At 59.6% G+C, this 14,748-nt stretch overlaps 1 protein-coding gene across 6 annotated transcripts in view; it reads right to left on the bottom strand.

Annotated features, from left to right (window-relative positions):
• Positions 1-219: 219 nt before the first annotated feature.
• Positions 220-14,748, bottom strand: part of PRR5 (proline rich 5) — a 56,066-nt gene continuing 41,537 nt past the window's right edge. For 5 of the 6 annotated variants that reach the window (XM_065945235.1, XM_065945206.1, XM_065945200.1 and 2 more), the window contains 4 exons: positions 12,899-12,990; positions 12,442-12,582; positions 7,754-7,889; positions 220-6,469 (listed from right to left, as the gene is read on the bottom strand). In XM_065945235.1, coding sequence (XP_065801307.1) covers positions 5,991-6,469; positions 7,754-7,889; positions 12,442-12,582; positions 12,899-12,990 — 848 coding nt within the window. In that variant the 3' untranslated portion in view covers positions 220-5,990. The remainder of the gene's footprint in view (positions 6,470-7,753; positions 7,890-12,441; positions 12,583-12,898; positions 12,991-14,748) is intronic. The other variant, XM_065945214.1, reaches the window with a different exon arrangement.

Raw genomic sequence — 14,748 nt, 5'->3', positions numbered from 1 at the left:
GAAGTAGAAAGAAACTGTGAGACCCACAGTGCCTCCCTTTTGGTTCTTTCTTCGTTTTTCTCCCCCAGCACGTCTAATCAGTCACCCACCAGTTAGTCATTCCCTTTTGTAGCTGTAACAATGTCTCCTTGCATTTCAAATGCTTTGCGATAGAAAAGAATGAATAATAAGGCAAAATGAAGGAATTACATCTGAACGGTATTATTCCCAGCTTTATTAAATTTGCTCTGTACAGATGTTTATGAAGTCGGAGAGTTGCTTTTCCCCTGAGCCGCAAATTCCACATTCATAAGTGCTGGGGGATGGGAGCTTGAAAGGAAGGAGGAAAGAAAGACCCCTCGTCCGTGGTCTCGCGCTTCTCGTTTGTTTTTTTCCCAAATTTAACTCTCCCTGCCAGCTGCTTGAGCCAAGATGTGGTCTGCTTTGAATCCTACTAAAACCATGAAACCAAAGTTTCCCCACTAAGTGTGAGCTTGGGCATGATACCCAAGTTGAGCCAAAAGGCATCCAGGGGTTCGTGTCCCAACCCTCCCCTTCGTGGGCACAGACCAGGCGAGGTGAGGGGCTTTATTTGCCGCTGTGCAGCCCAGCCAGGAACCCGAGCAAGCTTTCCCGACCGACTCCCCTCCTATCACGTGCCCTGGTCCAAACTTTAAGCAAATGCGTTTGGTTGTTGGCATTGACTGCGCTGAGTACACGCCCCTTGTGTCTGCTGCCATTGTTTGCACCTAATTCTCCAAACCCTTTGGATTTACAACTGAGCAGGTCCCATTCCTGATGCCTTTTGGTGTCAGGGTGGAAGGCTGGTTGTGTCCTCTGACACCCTGCACCTTTCAAAGGCCTTTGCTGTGCGCGGACTCCCCACCTTATCAGTCTCTCCCCCCGAGGGGGCCAGACCTAGGGGCTTACCCAGAGTCTCGGCAACCAGGACCCTGACATTGACTAGACTCCACCAATGCGAGCTACACCGTGAGAGAGAAGGCGGCCCTGCAGCGTTTTATGGGGAAGGGAAGCCTCAGATGTTCCGCTGGGGCAGGGGGCGGGGAGGCGGGGGGTTGCTGCAGTGGATACAAGGTTAAGTACCTGGGACGTGATTGCTATTGGTGCTGGTGAGAGTTGTGGGTTTGGCCCAGGATAATTGGAGCATTGTTATGTGGTGAGAGCATTTCCATATGGTGGGAGTGATTTCAGGGGGGCCTCAGCCTGCAGCCACTTGAAGCAGGATTTTGGTTTCTGGCCAGAGACTGAAGTCAGGCCGCAGCAGTGACAGCACTGAATCCCAGCCACTAGACCGGTGGCCAGTGACAAGGCCCCGGCTGTATGGCTTTGCAGAAAATGAATTTCCACCAAGAAATGGAAAATAGTGAAACAAGTAAAGTGTTTACTAGAAGGGGGAAAAAAAGAGCACGTGTTGGTAGACACATGGGTGGGTTCAGAGAGAGAGTAGCGCCCTCGTGGTAGCTGGAAGCATCTCCTTCGCTTGGTTCCGTTTATTCAGTTTATCCCAGTGTCCTCCTATGCCTGCACACACATCTCTTAGCCAAGATAGATTCTAGCAAAGAAGCCTATGAATAGGTTGACAGCGCTCCCTTTTGATCTCCAAGAAGCCTTCCTGTGCCTGTAAAGTTGGGAATGTCTCCTTGACCTCGAGAATGAGAAATACGTGGTCTCTCATCTGGGCAGGGCTCAGCTCCTCCTCTTCATCTTGGAGTATCTGTCCACAGGGGACGAACTCCAGCTGTTCAGCCTAGGGCCCATCTATCTCCTGCCTCAGGAGCATCTCCATGTGGAAGGAGCATCTCTGAGTGGTAGAAGCATCTCTGAGCGGTAGGAGCATCTCTCTGCAGTAGGAGCATCTCTGAGTGGTAGAAGCATCTCTGAGTGGTAGGAGCATCTCTCTGCAGTAGGAGCATCTCTGAGTGGTAGGAGCATCTCTGTATGGTAGGAGCCTCTCTCTGCAGTAGGAGCATCTCCCTGCGGTAGGAGCATCTCTTGTGTCTTAGCAGCCTCCCTGAGCAATGGGAGTATCTCTATGGGGTGTGAGCATCCCTGTGCAGTGGCTGCAGTGGGGGCAGCTTTCCCATCAGGCCTGTCATATGCGATGGTTTGAGGCGCTGTTCCTGGAAAGTAAGCCTCTAGCTTGGCCCTCCCCACCTCCTGGCAGCTACGTGTGTGCGCTCGGTCGCTTAGTCAAGTCCGACTCATTGTGACCCCATAGTCTGTAGCCCGCCAGGCTCCTCTGTCCATGGGATTCTCCCTGCAAGAATACTGGAGGGGTTGCCATTTCCTACTCCAAGGGATCTTCCCGACCCAGGGATTGGAACCCCTGTCTCTTGCATCTCCTGCCTTGGCGGGTGGGTTTTTACCACGGTGCTGCATGGGAAGCCCCGACAACTCCAGGAGCTCCCAACATTCTTTAACAAACTCCTTCTCTGTGTAATCTGCCAGAATCTGCTTCTGTGGCTTGCAAATAAGAGCCCTGCCTGGCCCTGCACCCTCCTATTTCAGGCTACCCTGTCCCTCCTCCTCTGCCCCACACAGGCTGACATAAATTCCCACGGTGAAAAGAGTAATGTCAGCATGAGAAATTTTTTTGTGACAATGTTGATGATACCTTACATTTTTATAGCGTTTTACAGTCCATTAAAGCAATTCTGAGCTCTCTGCAAACACATTTGTCAATGAGGGGAAGGGGTCTCGGGGCTGAAACCATCCGTTCATTCACCCATTATCGCCTTCAGGTCAAAACCCATTAAGTGCTTGTTGAGCTGCACACCCTGTCCCCTGCACAGAGCTTCTTCATGAAGGATGCCTGGGAACTCGGGGTTCATCATCTTACAGCCCCTGCTGTGTGTGTGTCCACAGTGCACAGATGAGCAGAAAAACATCGCCAGTCACAGGGTATGACATCTGGAAAGACCCTCACTACAGATTGGGAATCTGAGGATGGGTGACTCGGCCCACACGACATAGCAAGGTCACCAATTCAGGATCAGAACCCCAGGTCCTGGCTTTGCCCACGAGGGGTATGCAACACATGTAAATATATAAAACGCCATCACCCAGTATCAGCCTTCTCCCCACCTACAGACCACCCTCCTCTAGAGTGTTTGGGAAAGAGGAGTGTGTGTTATCAGTTAGTCACACCAGGTTATGCTGCAGTAACAAACATCCCCCATCTCAGGGGCTTACATCAACCTGGGTCTACTTCTCATGCACACTGCCCATCCTCAACCCCCTGAGAACCAGCCTACTCTAGCAGCCCCATCTGGATACTGCCAATCTCCACGCACAGAAAAGCAGAGCTCTGGAGGATCTCTGCCTGGCAATGAAAAGATCCAGCACCAAAGGGCCCCGTGGCTCAGAACTGGCTGGCCAGAGCTGGTCACAGCACACCACCCAGACGAGGAAGGGTGGGCCTTCCATGTGCTTGGAACCCGAGTGCAGCTGGTATCCGGTGTAGCTCACAGCACGCGGACCCCCAGGATCTGGCTGAAACGCAGATCCAGCATCAGCAGGTGTGGGCCGGTCTGAGATTCTGCATGAGAGCAAAGGGGAGAGTGGTCAGGCGGGTCCCCTGGAAAACCTACAACCAACCAACCAACAAAACACAAAAACAGTGCGCTGGTCTCTCGAACCCCAGCCCTGGAGATGCAGACAGATGATCCACTGAAGGGTCCCCTGCTAACCAACCTTCAGTTAACCACGGAACCTACACATGCCGGGCACTGAGCTGTGGCCGGGGCCTCAGTGGGAAAAGGGTAGGGGGCCTTCCTGCCGCATGGGGCTGCCTTCTCGTGGGGAGGCAAGTTAATAATGAACTCATTTCGGCAGCAGGATCTCCCAGGAGCTCATGAAGACCTTTGCGCCACTTTCAGGCTCCAGGCAGATATATTAATAGTTTTTCCACTGTCTCTCTCCACTCTGCCCTTAATGACAGCCATGTGGAAGCTTCTGATCCCGCAGTCCCTGTTTTCAGGCCTGAATTTCAGACTGATCAGTGTTGTGAATCGGTGGGGAAACGGGTGGTGGGGGAGAGGTGGGAGAGGAGACCATGGCTCGTGGGTGGGAGGCGGGCAGGTGATGTAGCAGACACAGGGCCACAGGCCGGCCTTGGCCACAGCTAGCCGAAGCCTGGCCTGAGCTCCCTGAAGGCCAAAGTGAGACATGGTCAGTGATGTTATCTTGGGTGTTGGGTTTGGTTCTCGGAAGGGACACCCGGGTTTCACCCTGGACCAAGGCCCACACGTCTGCATATGATAGTTCTGCGGATCTAGGGGTACCAGGAATACCTGGTCTCCGAATCTGAGTTCCCTGGTCCTCATTTTTCATTTATAATTTACCAATTCATAGCAAGACGCTTTGATGCAGAGAACCTCGAACTTTTCCCCAACAAGGTTGGGTATAAAACATGGACACACTCAAGGCCCACCTTGGCAGCCTGCCCCTTAATGGGGGGGTCGGGGGCAGCCCAGGCTGGAGGCCCCGCCTGAGCGCCCCTGAGCTGCTGTGGGACCTGGGCTCAGCACCCACACCCCCCGGGCTTCCGTTTCCCCACTGCCGTGTCTGGCAGGTATCTGGGGGTGCCCTTCCTCCCAGGGTGGAGCGACCTGTCAAAAAGCTCAGAGGCTCCTACAGACAAAGGTCATGCCTGATCCGTGGGGCCATGTGCCAGCTGGTGTCAGAGCCCGCAGGGATCAGATGGGCCTGGGGTGCTCAGATCTCCAGCACTGGGGAGGTGAGGGCAGAACAGGGCCTGAGGGGCCCTCCCCGCCGCAGGCAGCCAGCTCCCCACCTCAACCACTGCCCTCACCTGGTCCTTCAGTCTAGAGGGGACCCGGCCCATGATGCACTCACCCCATCCCAAGCAGGTCCCAAGCCCAGCCTGGGGTTCCGTAAGGGAGCAGGGAACCAAGTGGGTTGCCCTAGCGATCTCATCCCCACCAGCTGGACTGAGTGGCTACATCTTCGTTGGTTCTCGGACCAGGTACAGGCTCCCGGCCCCATCTCCCAAACCTGCTTCCCAAGGCTGCTCTCTCAGCCACTTTTTCCAGGGACCTTCTCCGTGCTGGAGCAGTCACAAAGCCCCGCATGGTCAGGATGTCCCCAGATCAGACCGTGAAGCTGAGCGCTTGCCCTGCCCGCCCCCTGGGCTGGAGCAGGGGCCCCTGGCTTGCTTCTCCCACCAGTAGACACTCGTCCCCACCGAGAGCTCCGTGTGCAGACCCTCAGGGGCTGACGCTTGCCTCCAGGATCCAAGTGGCAGTACCCATCACACCTGCTCAGCTGCTCTGGGTCCATCCTGTTATCTGCTCATACGTCACCCAGCCCTCACCTCCAACCAAAAACTGACTCCACGACAGGGGAGCCCTTGGAATGGGACACGGGTCTCCCCTCACCCTGACCTGGGGAACCTGCCCCCTCCAAGAACAGGAAGGGGAGGCCCTGGTGAGCCGGTGAGTGGCCTGGGGCTGAGGACCCTGCAAGAAAGTTTGCTGGTCCAGGCGACGCAGACACAACTCAGTAGACAGGTAGACAGGTTTTATTCCACCCGACCCCTGCCCATGGCCACCCCGGGCAGAGCGGGGGCAGGCTGCTCGGAGGGTCTGGGGCAGGGTGGCGTACAGGTGGTCTCGCTGTGGCCCCAGGCGAGTGGCAGAGGGAAGGTGGGTCAGCTACCCCCCCTGGGGTCTCTCCAGGGGCCTGGCCAAGCTGAGGGGTTCACAGTCTCCGTGGTGTGGACGCTGAGGGCTGGGGTGCCGGCCATGCCCAGACACACAGGCAAGGCCGGGCACCCGCTGGGCCCCCGACGCCCCAGAACAAAGGTGCCGGGGGTTGGGGGGGAACCTAGGGGGTGGCAGCAGTCCTTCTGACAAAGACATTAAGGCCAAAGTGGCCGAGGTCGACGGGGGTCCAGACGGGAGAGTAGAAAACGCTCGCGCTCACGCACCGCACACACACGCCGGGCCGGCAGAATCGCGAGGCCCGAGTCACACGACGCTCTGCCGGCCCCCGGCTCCCTCAAACTCAGACGCGCCCGAGCCGCCGCCCCGGCCAAAGTCAATGAAGATCCCCTCCGAATCCGAGTCGACCGACTCCAGGATCTGGTCGACCAGGTGCTCGGGGCTGGAGGAGGCCGGGGAGCCGCGGGCCGCGCCCGCACCGGGCGTGGGCGGCTGGGCCGGCGGGTACAGTCTGCTGGGGCAGGGCCCCGACGGCGGCGGCGACGGGGAGGTGCCGAAGGCGCCGGCGGGCCCCGGGCCGGGCGCGCCGGCGAAGCCCTGGGGCTCGGGGCAGGACGTCATCTCGGAGACCGAGTGCCGGCGGATGCCCGCGCCGCCCGCCGCCGCGCCCTCGGCCTCGTGCTCCGCCACGGGGTTCAGCAGCGGCGTGTTGTAGCTCTTGGAGCGCACCACCGGGTTCTTGGCCAGGACGTCCCCCGAGCGGGAGCGCCGCAGGTAGTGCTTCTCTGCGGAGAGACGGAGGCAGAGGGTGAGGCACGGCCGGCCGGGCGCGGGGCAGCCCGGGCTCTGCACCCGCGGCGCGCCGGGCTCTGCACCCGCACTTCCTAGGCAGAGCGAGCCCCCACCCTCAGAGCTGCAGTCCTACTGTGGGGGGCGGGGGGAGACTAGAAACCCTTTAGGGGGCCACAGCTCTGGCAGCGGCAGATGCTCCTCTGGGGCGGCGGATGAGGGCAGGGCTGGGGTTTATTCTGAGCGTCGGGGCGGGGGAGACCCCGGGGCGGGGGAGGACCGCCATGGGGGCGGGGCTCGGGCTTCTCCCCCCCACCCCGCCCCGCCCCGGGCCTGCGGTTCCACGCAGCGACCGCCAGGGGGCAGGGCTGAGCGTGGCCAGCGGCCCAGGGGCCGTTCCTGGAGCACAGGAGACAGGCTCCCTCCTGGCCTGGCAGGGGTCTCAGCTCAAAGCTCTCCTCCAGCTGCTGGGGCCCACCTGAGCGGAGGCATGCCGCTGGGCAGGTTTTAGACCTGCAGGTGGGTGGGCCCTCTGGAGGAGAGATGAACCCTCCTACAGCTGGCCCCCGGGTCCTCTTGACGTTCCTCATCCCAGGCCTGGGTCCTCCCTGCCCTGGAGCCCCCGGCCTGGCCTCTCCTGAGCCCCTCGCCCATGGCGCGGGTCACCTCATGTCACCCAGCAGGGGTCACCCTGGGCACTCATCTGGGGATGGTTTCCTCACTGCTCTGCCTCCCCTGGTGGCAACAACCCTTGACAGTGGGGTGTGGTCCCCCCTGGACCTCAGGACCAAGAGCAGAAGTTGGCACTGGCAGGTGCTCAGCTGACACTGCTGCCTGAACCAACGGGGGCAGGCAGCCCCAGGACGCCCACCCCATAACCCCTCCACACCCCCCGGGAGCCCCCAAACAAGCTGGGATTTCTTGGGCTCTGGGCACTGCATGTGCTGGGTCCTTGCAAAGCCCCGACCCCAGGACTGAGCACGGACGTGACTTCTGTGGGGGATCTGCGGGCCTCTGGGGGGCTCTCAGAGGAGCCACAGCAACACCACTAATGCTGTCTGCCCACCAGGGCAGCCTTTAAAGGAGGGACCCCCAGGCGACCCACCCTGTGTGCCCAGTGACCTGCACGTCACACGGCCGGTGGGTACTTGGGGCAGACCTGCTGCGGCTGCACCTCTGGTTCGGTGTGGCCTTTCACTGGAGGCCGGGGTTCCCAGGCAGAGGTGTGGATGGGGCCAGGGGCCACCCCGCCCCCCACCCCAGGCCCAGGCGACCCCTACCCAGGATGCAGGAGTGTGTGAAGGCCCCCTCGCCAGAGTAGAGGCCGTAGGTGCCCAGGTAGGGCGACACCACCTTCTGGATCAGCGTCTCCAGGCGCAGGTAGTCCTTCGTCACGCCCCGGGACTCGTGCACGCCCTGTGAGAGGGAGGGGGCGGCAAGGTCACTGCTCAGCCTGTCCCCTGCCTCCCAGCCCAGCCGGGCGCAGCTCGGAGGCCACCACGAACGGCCCGATCCACCCCCTCTCCAGTCCTGCCCCCACGGCAGGGGCCACTGCACCCTCCCATTCCAGGCGTCTCTCCAGTTGGAACCTCTGAGCGGCTTCCTGCTTCAACGCCCTCGTGGGGGCCCGCTGCACACAGCAGCCGATGTGCCTGGGAGGCTGCGATGTCCGTGGGAAAGGCTCTGAGGCTAAATCAGGCCAGGTACCCTGAACCCCCACCCTGGACAGCTGCGTATCCCCTTCTGTGAGCTGGCTTCCCAGAGGCTCTGGGCAGTCCCTGGGGCGAAGCTCATCCCTGCCCCCCCCCCCGCCCCGGCCACCCACCCACTTGTCCCACGGAGCACTGCAGGCAGGCAAGGCTGCCCCCAGGGGCCAGGCCCAGGCTCAGGTCTGCATCCAAGCTGGGTGGTCAAGCCCCGTCCATCCGGTAGCACCATCCATCCCCCTCCCGCACTGCTGGGTCCCATCCAGCCCCTCCCAACACCTCCCCTCACTCGGAGCTTTGAAGGGCTCTCCACCTGCTCCCGTTTCATTGGAACCAAGGCCTGAGGAATGAGGCGGCCCACAGGACAGCCTTGGTCTTGCCCACCCAGCTGTGACCTGTCGGGGGGCAAGCTCTGAGTCCTCAGCAGCCCCGGCAGAGGGCTGGGCACACAGCAGGATTTAGTGAGCGCTGCTGAATGCAGGATGTTTCCGAATGAATGGATCATTCTCAAAGGACTGGCAGCAGTTAAGAAACAAGACACACCCAGGTTAACGTTAAACGACGGTTCAAACAGGAACAGAACCAGCTCTACGCTGCCTGTAAGAAAGCCGCTTAAAGGACAAAGACACACACAGACGAGAAGCAAGAGAATGCAGGAGATTATACCTGGTAACAGCGCACCGACCGCAGCAGGAGAAGCGATTTCAGACAGGACCGACTTCAGACCAAAGAAATTTGGCAGGAATAAGGAAGATCATTAGCTAACAATAAAGAGGTTGATTCTCCCAGTTGATACAACAATCCCTAATGTGTACACACCTAACAACAGAACAGGAAACTATGGAGGCCAAGTGATGGGGCTGCAAGGAGAAACAGAGAAATCCATTCCCACAGCTAGAGACTCCAGCACTGCTCTCAGAAACAGATCCAGCAGAGGAAACCAGGAAGGACTCAGACGGACTCAGCAACACCATCAGTCGGCCGATATAATCGACATCCATGGACAGCTTCGTCCAACAGCAGAATCCACATCCTTCTCAAGCTCACACGGGATATTCTTTAAAACAGACCATACTCTGGGCCATAAAACACACCTCGACACATCTCTAACGACAGAAATCAATGTCTACTCTCAGACCACCGAAGAACTAAACCAGAAACAGAATAACTGATCATCTCCAGATACAGGGAGATTAAACAACTCACTTCTAAATAACACATGGGTCAAAGAAGAAATCTCAAAACCTATTCTGAAATATTTTGAATTAAATGAAAATGTAATATCCAAATTTATAGACTGCATCAAAAGCAGCATTTAGGGGGAAATTGAAAGTACTGAATGGATACATTAGAAAACTAAAAGTCTAAAATCAGTCGTCTAAGCTTCCACCCTAGGAAACTAGAAACAGAAGCACAAGCTCAATGCTAGACAAGCAGGAAAAAAGAAATAGAGCAGAAGTCAGTGAAATGGAAAACAAAAATGAGTAGAGAAAACCAACAAAACCAAAAGCTGTGAGAAGATCAATAAAATCCACAAGCCTCTAGCCAAGCTACTGAAGAACAAAAAAAGATAAAAATGACTAATATCAGAAATGAAAGAGGGGAGGACTTCCTTGGTGGGTCCAGTGGTTAAGACTCTGTGCTTTCAAAGCAGGAGGCATGGGTTCAGTCCTTGGTTGGGGAACTAAGGTTCTGCATGGCAAAACCCAAATCAAAACAAACAAACAAAAATCCCCACAAATAAATAGACAAAACAAAGAAATGAAAGAAGGAACATCTTATCGCAGACCCCATAGTGATGTGTGCTCAGCTGTGTCCAACTCTTTGCGACCTCATGGACAGAGGAGCCTGGCGGGCTACAGCCCGACTCAAGGATCTGACCTGCATTGGCAGGCGGATTCTTCACCACTGAGCCGCCTGGGAAGCCCTACGGATGCCCCCAGAAGTCATTCAGATGAACATGGAGGAAGTGTCCCCGCCCCCAACCACAGCGCCGTGGGTGAGGATGTTACCGCTGAGCCATGCTGGCCGCTGCACAAACCGTGTGTCCCTTCATCCCCAGGACTTGTTTGTGGAGCCTGGTCTCTGCTCCCCACTGCCCAGTGAGGGAACGGGGCCCCGGGGCTGCGTTACTTGGGTGAGCTCAGATGCAGGGCTTCTCCCCCGGTGGCTCGGACGGTAAAGAATCTGCCGCCGTGTGGGAGGCCCGGGCTCAGTCCCTGGGTCGGGAAGATCTCCTGAAGGGCATGGCAACCCACTCCAGTACTCTTGCCTGGAGAATCCCCATGGACAGAGGGGCCTGGCGGGCTACGGTCTGTGGGGCTGCAAAGGGTCAGACACGACTGCTCGTCAGCTTCCGGGGCCCCATGAGAAGGAACTGGGACTCTACAGGTGGAGCTCGGTAGGCCGGGGAACTCCGCGCTTGGAGAACACAGGAGGCCCCCAACACATGCTGAACAGGTCCAGCCGGGGCTCGAAAACTGGGGTCAAGTTCAGCGCGGGGCTGGGACAAGGCCATTCAAAGTGGAGGCCGAGGCAAGGGCAAAGGGCTGAGGCTGGCGTGCGGATGGCAGCCAGGCGGGGCAGGACGACGCTGGGGGAAAACCGGCCCAAGCCCAGAAGCTGCACGAGGCATAGGGACCAGCAGGGGTCAGCGCTGCCCCCACCCGGGGCTGCTCCTGGGGTCCTGGTGAAGTGGCTCAGTCCTGTCCGACTCTTTGCCACCCCGTGGACTATAGCCTGCCAGTCTCCTCTGTCCATGGGATTCTCCAGGCAAGAATACTGCAGTGGGTTGCCATTTCCTCCTCCAGGGGATCTTCCCAACCCAGGGATTGAACCCGGGTCTCCCGCTCTGCAGGCAGACTCTTTACCATCAGAGCCACCAGGGAAGCCCTCCTGGGATCAAAAAATCCATGAAAGGTAGTCCCACAGTCACATTTGACTCTGCGATTCCATAGATTGTAGCCCGCCTGGCTCCTTTGTCCATGGGATTTTCCAGGCAAGAATACTGGAGTGGGTTGCCATTCCCTTCTCTAGGGAATCTTCCCAACTGAGGGATCAAACCCGGGTCTCCCGCATTGGAAGCAGATTCTTTACCAACTGAGCCTCTAGGGAAACCTGGGATCAAGGTGACGCCCTATTCCTCGGCTGGAAATCCCAGCGTTGTCATTTTCTGCCCCCAAGAGCAAGCACCATGGAGGACTCGGCACTGGTTTCTTCCCGTCATCCTTGAGCTTTCCCCCCAGGGAGGTGGTCCTACTCCATCACACAGATGAGGAAACAGGCCAAGAGATGTAAAGTCCCTCCAGCTGCTCCCTGCCCCGCCCCCACCCAGGGCATCCCAGCCAGTTCAGTTCAGTTCCTCAGTCGTGTCCCATTCTTTGTGACCCCCCCACCCCCCGACTGCGGCACGCCAGGCCTCCCTGTCCATCACCAACTCCCGGAGCTTGCTCAAACTCATGTCCATTGAGTTGGTGATGCCACCCAACCATCTCATCCGCGGTCGCCCCCTTCTCCTCCCTCCTTCAACAGAAAATTAGATCAACAGCCCTGCCCATCAACAGACACCCAGCCATGTTGGACCTAAACCCCCCTGAAATCCCGACTGCAGGCCTGGCACCCTGCTTCACCGCCAGGACGACCCCCAGTTCCCACCAAGAGCGGCCCCTGGACCCTTCAGCCCTCCAGGTTCATCAGCCCCTTCGTTGCTCTGCAGTCTTCAACCAGCTGCCCTGGGCCTCCCCCGTGACCACCCTCACAGACCCTAATTTAGGAGGCGCGCACGTGCGTGTGTGGGTTCAGAACAGTGAACTGGGTTTGGAGCCCGTCGGCCTCGGGCAAGCAAGGACTCTCCTGTTTCCTGGGAGCCTGTCAGGTGGGGTGGCTGACAGTGCTCCCCCCGGCCTGTGAAGGCGAGGTCAGCCGGCTGACTGTAGGGAGCTGCGCTCACCGCGGGGTGTGGCGGTCTGCAGAAAGGTCCAACAGGAAGGTCTGGAGTTGCTGTGGGGACCGGGAGGCGGTGGTCCCCAGCCCCAGCGCGGGATGGGGGCCTGCTGAGGCCCGGCCCCGCTGCCCCCCGGGGGACACTGTCCACACACCCCGGCTCCCCGCGGGGTCCCAGGCCGGCCTCCCCCTCTGCCCTGGCTGCCTCCTCTCCCTCCCAGGTTCCTCCTGAGGGTCCCCGCTCGGTGGGTCTCACGTGGAGAAGGTCAGAGACTCAGGCTGTCCCCAGGGAGCCTGCCCGCGCCCGGGGCCCCACGCACCTGCAGCACCAGCAGCATCTGCACGATGGCGGGGGGCACTCGGGCGTGGGCCCGGGCCAGCGCGTCCTCCAGCTTCACGCCCAGGGTGATGGTGTTCCGAAAGTGCAGCAGGGCCAGCTGGCGCACCGACGGCTCCTTGCCCTGCAGACACGCGGCCGCTGCTGTCACCGAGAGCCGCAGACACCGGGACGACCCGCTGACCCCCAGGCCCCCGTCCACCCTGCCCTCCTCCCCAGACGACTCTTGTTCCGAGGAAAGGGCCCCATGTGACTTCCTCGGGAGAGGAAGGGGTGACCATCACACACACAGAGACCCCTCCTGCGTGTGGGCTGCTGAGCATCGCTCAGGGCTTCCTGGGGTCCTGGGGAGGGGGCTGCCTTCTGTCCATCTCCATGTGCGCAGGCGCAGACGGCCCAGGAGCGCGGAGGCGCGCCCACCCCAGGCCCGGGCCGCTGACCTGTACTGGGTAGAAGACCGCCTGCAGGGTGGGCAGCACGTCGCTGAAGAAGAAGTCCCAGGTCTCCGCCAGCGAGTCCAGCAGCTTCTGTCCTGTGGGCACGGGGACCGTCACCACCACCCCAAGGGTGCCGGCAGACACTTCCTGTCTTCCCAGGTCACGCATCGCCTCCTCGCACCCAGGGGAGGGCGCGGTCCCTGGAGCAGGCGCGGGGCTCTGGAGCCGGGACCCCCTGCTTCTCCTCCTGGTGCCTCAGTTTCCCCACGAAAACAGTGGGACTTGGGGGCTTCCCTGTGGCCCAGGGCATGGGACGCCGTGTTCCCACTGCAGGGGGTGTGGGTTCGATCCCTGGTTGAGGAACTAAAATTTGCAAACTGCGGTGCAGCAAAAAAAAAAAAAAAAAAGAAAGAAAGGCCCGGGAGCTGTTAATACTCTGCTCCCAGAGCTGATGGAAGGAAGCCAGACAAAGCAGGGCCTGGGGCAGAGAGGGTATGGGGTGGGGGGGTGTGTGTTCCTGTTTCCGCCACACACAAGCCCCCGCGTGCTCCACTCACACCCTGGTCTCATCCACTGCCCCCTGACACCTTGTCTGTCTGTCTCCCCCAACAGACACTCTCAGGGCACCTACACTGTGCCAGGCCTGGCACCAGGGACTCAGCTGGGCCCTGAACTGCCCAAGTCCCACCACACTGACCAACAGCAGCAATCCTGGCTGGGGGGCAGGGGGGTGGGGAGTGACTCCACCAGGCAGATGAAGAGCTGGGCTTTGGAGAGGGTCTCTCCCTCCAGGGCCTGCGTCCCCACCACCTGGGGCTGCCTAGGGTGGGACCTGGGGAGCCAGGATGACGGCCTTCAGCAGCTGAAACCTGTCCCAGGTAGGAGGGAGTCAGGCAGGGAGGGCTTCCTGGAGGAGGTGCTAGTTGAGCTGATTCAGGAGGGTTTTGCCTGGTGCGCTGACACCCTTGGCCCAGAAACCACAGAGGTAGATATGTGGGAAGCAGACATTTGGACAACGGGAAGGAGGGATGCCAGCCACAGGGTTGACAGACCCTCAGGGGAGGGACACTTTGAGGTGCCCCCATGCTGGCTCTGGGCATCCCCAGGAAATGCCAAGTGCTGAACCTTTAGCCCTTCTGCCTGGAACAAGCGGATAGCTGGGGTGAAGGCTGCTGGCTCAGGACAAGGAGGCCACTGAGGTGTGTCGTTGAGGCCTCTGCTGCTGGCCAGGACCCCCACCGGGAAGCCAGACCAGTTGTTGGCTAGGGACACACAGGCGTGGTAGGTGGGTGTCCCTGGGAGCCGAGTGGCCAGGGCCGCAGACTGCAGGTTGGCCAGCCTCCCAGACCACACCACCCACGCCCGGCTCCTGGAGGTTTCCCTGGGAACCAGGTTGGTGAAGGGCCCTTGCCTTTTCGGTTCCGTTTCCCTGCATTTTGGGTGTCTCCCCCCAACCTGTAAGGTCCCCTGGTCTGTGGAGGTGCCAGGCTCCGAGAGGGCAGCCTGGCGGGGGGAGGGTGACCATGGGGAGGAGGGGTCTCTGCATATGACCCGTCTGCCTGGTGGCCAGCTCCTGGTCTTTCGCGGGGGCCCCACGGCAGACTGTATGGAACCCAGGACGGTGGGTGCCCACCCCGAGGAGCTTGGACTGCACACAAAGGTCCCTTGAGGTCCCCGCCGTCGCCGGCAAGAAGAAAGGCGGCTCAGTTCCCGGGCGGCTGTGGGGCGGCCCTGGGCGCGCGCCAGGCGGGAGTCTGGCGGAAACGCAGCGGAAAGGATATCTTGTTAAAACCCAGCGTGGGCCCGGGCGGAGCCGCACGCAGATCAGGGGTCAGGAGGCTCGGCCCCAACTC

Source organism: Muntiacus reevesi, chromosome 1, assembly GCF_963930625.1.
Source record: "Muntiacus reevesi chromosome 1, mMunRee1.1, whole genome shotgun sequence".
NCBI lineage: Eukaryota > Metazoa > Chordata > Mammalia > Artiodactyla > Cervidae > Muntiacus > Muntiacus reevesi.
This window is presented reverse-complemented; position numbering and strand designations above follow the sequence as displayed.